The 9,207-nt window shown below is 36.6% G+C and overlaps 1 protein-coding gene across 1 annotated transcript in view; it reads right to left on the reverse strand.

Moving 5' to 3' along the window:
* TTC33 (tetratricopeptide repeat domain 33) overlaps positions 1-9,207 on the reverse strand; it is a 32,111-nt gene that overhangs the window by 3,597 nt on the left and 19,307 nt on the right. Inside the window, exon 3 of the mRNA XM_010185134.1 lies at positions 3,405-3,536. Within this exon, the coding sequence (XP_010183436.1) occupies positions 3,405-3,536 (132 nt within the window). The remainder of the gene's footprint in view (positions 1-3,404; positions 3,537-9,207) is intronic.

Here is a 9,207-nt window from a genome sequence, read left to right on the forward strand (position 1 = left end):
CTGGAAGAGGGTAGATTTAGACTAGATATTAGGAAGAAACTCTTTACTGTGAGGGTGGTAAGACACTGGCACAGGTCGCCCAGGGAAGCTGTGGATGCCCCCTCCCTGGAAGTGTTCAAGGCCAGGTTGGACAGGGCTTTGGGTAACCTGGTCTGGTGGGAGGTGTCCCTGCCCATGGCAGAGGTTGAACTGGATGATCTTTAGGGTCCCTTTAAGAACCATTCTGTGATCCTATTTCTTGTACTATTAATTGTGAACATTAACTTATTTTTGCAGAAATCTTTAGCATAGAGACAATTCATGAAATTTTAGTATACTTAAAGACTCCTCATTATATTTCTCTTCTTTAAATAATAATAACAACAAAAAAACTTTCAGATATTTTCACACTAGTTTATATGATATACTCTGAATTATAAATGTCTTAACTATTTTAACTTTAACCTGTCAGGCTGAACTTTTCTATGCAATTTTTCTGTTCAGATTATTTCTTCTTTTCAATAAAATATTTCTCTCTGGAAATTTCTTTTCAGAAAAATAATTCTATCTTCAAAAATTACACTAGTATTTAATATTTTGCAGTTCTTACATTTACAAAACCATTTTATTCAAAGGTTCTGGTACTCTCATGTTTTGGAGAAAAGACTTGAAATATAGTAGGTAATTTTCCAGATATGAAAGCTTATTTTTGCCTTACAACTGTTGGAATTTGGTCGAGTTATAGAACCATAAAAGTCTGTTCCCATCTGTGGGATGATGCTAGCTTAAGTCTCCTATGCGGAAGGTTATCCACTGCAGAGAATGTATGTGTTGTGGATGAAGATGCATCATTCCCAAGGGTGTTTTGGAGGTTTTTTTCCTTGTTTGTTTAATGGAAGTGTGGGGCTCACTGTGTGTCACGGAAAAAACTGCTCTAATGAAGCTATCAGTGTGAAATGTTTACTGCTTAAATTATCACTAATAGAGTAAATATAATTTGTAAAAATAAACATTTACAATTAAATGAGAGCAACACTGCAAGTCTGACTACATTGCTACAGTTCCTACATTCATGGTGCACAGTTTACTTGGGTGATCTTGCAAGCCGATTTTTAGAATTTAAGGAATTTCTGCCTTTACAGAAATAAATTTCTGCCTGCTCACATTTAAGCATTATTGTTGAAATACTCTATTTACTAAATTCAGGAAAAAAGGAGCAAATAGCTTTTGTAAAAGCAAGAAGGGGCTATTTTATCTCACTCTCTGTCACACATCTGACAAAACCAAACTAAAACAAATCTTTCTTGGCAAGAAATGAATATATTATGCAACTCATAACACAGATTTGTTTGGTAGCTGTATTTTTGACCTAGGAAACTTGAAATTAAAACACAGTGAATTGTTTTTTCTTAAGAAAACGTGCATTATTCATTGTGAAGTAGTATTAATATTTACAGCAGACCATTTGGCAGGATGTGGGTAGTGAAGACAGACCCTGGTGGGCGAGAAATGAAACAAAAACAGAAGAAATTGCTCTTGAGAAGGGTAGTAATTCCCAAATCTCAAACATTACTAAAAAGCCCTGAGATTTATACTTCATTAACTTCTCTTTGTAAAAAAATATAACGCAGTGAAAAATTAAAAATTACGGCAATGAAAGGCTAATGGGAAAAGGATAATTATGACTTAGATTGCCTGGTCAAGAAGCCTACACAGGTTCAGTAATAATGAAATCATTTAACCTTTTAAGACTCTGCCCATCTTAACCTTTTAAGATTCCCTAAAAATTGTTTCATTCAAAAACAGTGAACACTATCTGCATTTTAGAATGACTCCCCAAGTTCTTCTTTGCACGTGAGAACACATTCAGCAGAAGGCAGCTCAATAAGTATTAAGGACAGAAAGACAAAAAAGTAGGAACACCCAGTATTGAAGCACCAGAGACACCAACAGGAGCTTTCCCACCCCTGGGCTCCCTACTCAAACAGAAACAGACAAAAACACACAGCGTGCAAACTACCTGGCGACACCTGCTCCTCCCTCCGTCTTCACAGACTGTAAGTTCAATGTAACAATTACAGAAGCCTGTGCAGCAGTGTTTTGTTTCAGATGAACAACATGCTTTGATGCAAATCTCTGACTGTTTCCACTAAAAGTGCTTGGTTTGCATCATGGAATAGTCTCAGATTGCATAAACTAGATTTCTTTCTGATTAAGGTCAACAACATAATCCAAGAAAAAAGGATTTACAGATTATAGATCCAGACAGGACAGACCATCCACTCTTACCTGCCACACCACAAAACCCATGGAATGTCACCAGTTATATGTTGTGATGTAGATATGCATGGATTTATATTAAATATTTCGTATTATGGTACAGCAACATGAGGTAGCACACTACACATCTGCAACACACAGCTTTTGTCTTACATCGTTCTCATTGGAATATTTTTGTTTTTAATATTGCTCCATATTATATTTTTAAAAGAATCTGCATGAACTGTTAACCTCTCTCAAACTGTAATTATTTTGTTTTATTCTTGAAAATTTTCAGTCCAAACATCATAACTTTGCAAAAACACACTAAATTGACAAAATTATTTGTATTGAACCAGCACACAGCTACTTCTATTAGAAATAAAATAGAACAAGTCTGAATTAGAATGTTCACTCACGTGCTTCCATACTAGCTAGCAGAAAACCACTACACTATATATGTCATGTTATTTACCAGTGTATAGCCTATACGCAGAGGGTGATGTGACGCAGAGGAAGAACCTCCTTTTGCATCACATCACGCAGCCAAGATAGCGCCATGGCATAGAGCTGCAGCTAGAGAAATAACGTACCCCAGCTACTGCAGAGCACCCCCAGCCTTTTTGCTAAGAACAGAATCAGCTTCAGCCACCATTTGGGGTCAAGGAGACAAGGGAAAGCATGAATGAGCACAGATTTACTGCACCTGAAGAAAGAGAGGAGGAGATAGAAAAACCAATATGCTAAAATTTTATAGAAAACTGAGCCTGAATATCAACTGAGACTTTCATAGGACCTTCATCTTTAAACTATGGTGAGCTGCATTAGAGCAGTACAGTGCCCAGAATGTAGTATGTGCAGTTATGTCAACATAATTATTGTATTGCATAAAGCCAGCACGTAAATACACTACAAAACACAAATGGCTCTGAGCTAGGCAGGTCTTCCACAAGCCCAGCAACAAAACCACACCGGAAGCACCTGTGAAAAACAACAGATTAGAGGGAATACTGGAGATAAATAACAAAACCTTCTGCCTTGCCTACTTTCAGGTCACAAAGACATTCAGCTAACTTGGTATTTCTGTACTTTCGTTCTCTCACACACAGTCCAGAGGATGTGGTATACAAGTTTGGCATATATTAATAAGTTGTCTGCTTCCCTACCAGTGCTATCTCTCCTAAACCAAGCTGGGCACGTCCCAAAGTCTGCCAGGCATCCCAGGAACGTGGGTTTCTCTGGACAGCCATTTCTGCTGCATGCACTGCTGGGAACATCTCATGTAAAGACATCAGGACCTATTTTAGAAAAAGAAAAATAAGAGGAATAAGAATAAGCAAAACTGAAAAGAGATGTAACCACCACTGTTTCAATTTAGTTGGACAGGTTCATCTCATCTAGCTTTTTCTAGTTAAAAAATTAGTTGTTTTATCTCAGACAGTCACCTAGACTCATTTCATAGACCACAGAAACAGGTGTGCTCAAGGATGATTCATCTGAAGTATTTAAGCAACTCTATTAGAAGTAGATTAATTGCTTATAAAGGTTTCCCTTCCACTCCCTTCCTCCCTACAATCTCCACACTCTGGAAAAGCATACAGAATACACTGAAGGACAAACACATTGAGAATTCAACACAACAAGTAAGCAAGTATTGTTCAATAACTCATGAGTTGTGTTTTTTCTTTTTAATAGAAGACTGGTATCTAACAAATACAGTTGCAGTGCACATGATATAATTATAGAAACAATCCCTGTAATTCAGCATGAAATAGCCCTTAACAATGACTGTTGTATTTGGACAGCAAGCATTCTGTAATAGCAAAGCCCAACTTAGACATGAAGTCACCTACAATTAAAGTGGTTTCCGAATGTGGAAATATTTTACTCAACAGTACAGGTTAGTGTCAGACTGTTACCATAGTATTCAAGTCCTTTCACTGAATCTCCATAACCAAGCCTATAAATCATCGTTAACAATACATAACATAGCTCAAAGCTTGGTGTATTTTTCCGAGACCACCATGAGATTGGCACATCACCTGAAAACCTGCATCACTCTGAGATCATGATTTCAGACACGCACATGCTATGGTGACAGATACGAGTACAAGAAACAAATGACAGCTGCATTCCTACAGTATGATCAGGATGTCAACCACAAGAGTAAGACTCATGTGTGGGCAACCACTTTCATCCCAACTGACCCGCAAGCACGATGAATAATATTAGAACTACTGACAAAGTGCAAAAATTTCTAATTAATCTGAGAACAGTAAGGTGGAATAAAACTGATAAATATGAGTGTGGAGTAGAGGAGGATTCAAATACACTAATCTTGGGTATTGACTTTAATTAACATAAAGTACTTGCACATCACTGGGATGAGTACACACACACACACACAAAAAGCTTTACTACAGAAAGCTATCCTGTAGCTGAGAAACACAGAAAGCAAAGCTTTCAATAATCCCTTTGGATCCATACTCCTGCTGTTTTAATAAGACTAAATTTTTATAAAGACTACTCCTATGGCTTCACTTTAGTCCAATTTAGTAGGTTGTACACTGGAATTCAGACGTACCTAAAAATCTTTAAAAAATCCTACAGCTGCATGTCATGTCAATTTCACATTTTTTCCCACAATAGTTCTCAATGACTGTGCATTTTAAGCAGTGTTTATAATGAAAACTTTGTATTTTTCCAGAACTTCCATTTCTACTACATTTCTGTGTGCAGTTTCTCATCTGCAGCAAACATGTGAATTGAATCCAGCTGTTCCTAGCCGTGTGTGCATCCTACCAAGCTTGTGTACACCCTACCAAGGTTGTGATTCTGCTTCTACCAGCTAACACATACAGCAATCTCCTAATGTGTTTGTTCCTGTAAAAGAAAACAAATCCAGGTACACACTAACCTGAACATTTTAATGCATTTTAAGTATTCAGTATTTCCTATCAGTACTTTCTATTGCAACACAATTTCAAAACATACATACATCAGTACTTAGGAAATCTTTTGTAGTTTTTAGTTAATTTTACTGCTTTGTTTATTGAATTGTGACTAATTATGTTTTCTTCTTAGGAGCTCTATTGTACTTAAAGAACAAACTACTGACCCTTTTTTAATCCTTTATGGACTACTGCAGTACAACCAACTCTAAACTGCATCAATCCAGACCTGCATACAATTACATTGTTTCATCAGTAACTTTGTGCAGTCTCTTTTGATTCAAGTTACATTCACACCTATTTCTATGTGGTTTTGGTGGGGGTTTTTTGACAGCAAAGTTTGTAACCCTCTGCTAGTTACTTCCTGCAAAACATTCTGATTACTACTAAAAACAGGAACAAGCAAGCATTATTCTAAAAAGGTCATAAACCACCATAATAGAGTTCTCAGATGTAACATTTGTTTTTTTTTAAATAGATGTTTACTTCTTAGAAAAACTAATTTAGTTGCATTAAGGTATTTTTTCAATGACCAAATAGGATGATGCTTCACAGAGGAACTATGTACCACTGAAAACTCCATTTAAATCCCTCTTCCTCAATATTTTAGCATCAACTTAAGAGTCTTTAGGTGGCCACACATTCAGAAAACATGCACAAATATAACCTTCTCATTTGAGAGCATGAAGATATTAAGCTTTTACTTATCAAAATTGTGCTGGTGAAAACCTTCGTACGTACCAGCAAAACAGGTCGTTAATGTATTTTAAAGCAATCTATGACAAAAAGGGGCTATTTTGTCAGAATCATCTATGGTAAAGGTCAGGCTGTGTGTGCTTGCTTATGAGCAACCCTGTAAGAGCTGTCACACTATGATTCTATTATCTTCCTGTTGCTCTCAAATTAATTTCTCAGATGAATTTAATTTGCAAACTTCATTAGCAGGATGGCATTCAAGTTTCACAGTTAAGTAATCTCAGTGCATACTGGATCTGTTTTCCAATTACAGTGATAAGACTTCATTAGGAAACATTCCTAAAACAAATCAAACCAGTAGGAAAAAAAAAAATCTTACAAAGCAGAAGAAACATCTCAAGACTCTCATACATATTTTACTAAGGGAAATATGCTCACTAGGTGGATTTTCATAACTTACTTTATTCCAGAGACTTTCCATTACCACATGCATTAAAACAAAGAACATCCATTTCACTACAATGACTTAGTTTAAATAGATGTAGCATGAAAAAAATATCTACACGAGACAGATTAGAAGAATTAGAAGAACTCGGTGGCAAAAAAACCCAACTAAATGTAGCAACTATCATCAGGAGACTGACCAAGTACTAAAACCCCAGGCAGTAGAATGACCCATCCTGTTCTACCCACAGTATTTTGGAAGCAGTACAAATTTGAGTAAGTCTTGGGTTTAGATGAGCTCACTGGCTTGAAGCTGAATCACTATATATAGATACATTCCAAGTTCAGTGAAACTGACCCAATTCCTTCTTCCACCCAGAAACTCATTTCAAAACACCGATGAATAAAATTCTTCCTACCCATAAGCATTTTTCATTTATCCATGCTGTAAAGCAATGACCATACAGCAATGCTTTTTGCTACATAGCTTTCTGGACCTTACAGCAATGTACTGACGGTAAACCCTTCTCACTACATCTCAGTTCAAAAAGCAAACATATACATTTGAAAATAAGCAACAGGGAAGGCAAAGAAAGAAAGAAGGGGCAAAGAAAGAAAGAAGGGGCAAAGAAAGAAAGAAGGGGCAAAGAAAGAAAGAAGGGGCAAAGAAAGAAAGAAGGGGCAAAGAAAGAAAGAAGGGGCAAAGAAAGAAAGAAGGGGCAAAGAAAGAAAGAAGGGGCAAAGAAAGAAAGAAGGGGCAAAGAAAGAAAGAAGGGGCAAAGAAAAAGAAACTTCTGAAATCCCAGTGCTGTTTAATGAATGCAAATTGAGGACGTAGGATTCCACAGATACTAGATCCTCAGAGAGCTGAAGACAAACATCCAAAAAACTTAGTAAATGGAGATAAACCTGGTTTTTTACATTTGTATTTACTTGTTTCTATAAATACCTGTAACTCAATTGTATTATGTCCTTTAGGAATCCCGTCACAGCTGCAGAGTGTGTTTAATGATGCTATCCAAGACAGGAAAAGTATCACTGGATGAGCAACATGAGCCAGGTGAATTCTCAGGAGTGGTGTAGGACAGCAGAGTGCCAGATTGCCAAGGGAGTTTGTTAGATATAACATATTAATTCCTTTGATATCTCTTTTCACCCAAAAAAAAGTCCCACATGGTCCAACATACAACATTTAGACCCAAATTAGAGAAACTTCTCAAAGCCTGTTCCTCCACCTTTGTAATTCAAAGCAGGAATAAAATAATCCAGTCAATGTTTAAGACATTTAGCCCACAGTGAATTTCAAGCAGTCTTAGTGACTGCACTATTATAGGTAGTCTTCATACACTCCTTTAAATATACTTATGATACTACTTATCTAATTCTACAATCTACACTAGGCAGCTGTTGTTGGCTTGTTTTGGATTTTTTTAAATATTTTTTAAACAGAAATATAGAAATTAACTGCTTGCATAAACATTTATTTGCCATTCACTGTTCTTGCAATGGGGGGGCAGTTTAGGCTGGTGACAGAATGCCAAGTATATACACTGAAAGATCTTGCACGCAAAGAACAGTTTTAAGTGTACCTCTAAACTCCCCACACACCATAATAATCTGTTTTAAATAGATGAAAAAGTAGCTGAGAGCAATGGAAAAAAAGTCTTATCAACTTCCATGGGTTTCTGAAGCTGTTGAGCAATTCCACAATTCCCATGTGTTTTTCTGGAAACACTTACTGCAAGTGTCATTGACACCTGGGAACTTTAAACACTATTTCCGCTCTTCAGAAATACTGAAAGACATTTGTCCTACATCTGTTAAAATACAAATCTTCAAGAACCTATCATAAATATTTACAGATTCCTACTAGCATATTTATCTGAGCTGCATATTAAACAACAGTATTTAAAATATTGTTTGCTGCTGAGAAAGGAAATACTGATAAACTGGGAAGCTGCTACATAGACCAACATAGGATTATCTTAATTTTAACAGGATATATAGATATTCGAGCCCAAGCAAACCACTCCATCCAGTGTTAATTCTCCAAAGAAATTACTTCACGAGGAGACTTTTCCTCACTGAGAGAAAATTAGTATAGACCACAAAGAATCCTTGCATATTGCACAAAGTCATTTTTCACATGAATCACCTCCTCTAATACGTGACTCACATACCAAGGCAGGTAGATTTTCATAGGCCCAATGCTAGTCAAGCCCTTGCTGAAGCTGGTGCACAGTCCTTCCAAATCTGGAGCTACCAAAACTTTCCCATTTAGCTACACAGTAATAGCTGCAGTATTTGTGCTGGTATGCTGGACTGGAATAACCTAGTCAGCTCTAAGACAGCATCATTTAAATATTAACCACAATATTTTTGGAATGAATTACGTATTCCTATGCCTACAAAAATGAATTTTTACAGCTCACATTAGTGTCTTTAAAAGTAGAATGGTATCAAATTACGCTTTATACTAACCAGCTTCCAGTAAGAATAAGTCATACTGCAAAAACATCTGTAATAATTATTTGCATGTACTAAAAAGATGTTACCAATTTAAAGATTAGGGGGTTTGCTAAAAGGATTCAAGAAATAATTTTATAAATGCTTATTTTATACATAAACTTTTTTTGTGTTCTTGTTCACAGTACAACAGAAGCGTTAAACAATATCAGAAAGTGAAACCAAAGAGAAACAGTGCCACTGCCCCACACTGCGCTCCTCCTTGGGAAAGGAAGCAAAGCCATGGCAGAAGCAGAGGCTTGGGTTCCTTTCAGCTCTCATTACCCTCCAATGGTTTCATTAGACACTCAAAGACATTTTACAACACAGATCAGTCACACAGCCTGTTTCCCAGCTTCTCCTGGTCAGCAGG

This window comes from Mesitornis unicolor, unplaced genomic scaffold, assembly GCF_000695765.1.
Source record: "Mesitornis unicolor isolate BGI_N332 unplaced genomic scaffold, ASM69576v1 scaffold15475, whole genome shotgun sequence".
In the NCBI taxonomy this organism is placed as follows: Eukaryota; Metazoa; Chordata; class Aves; order Mesitornithiformes; family Mesitornithidae; genus Mesitornis; species Mesitornis unicolor.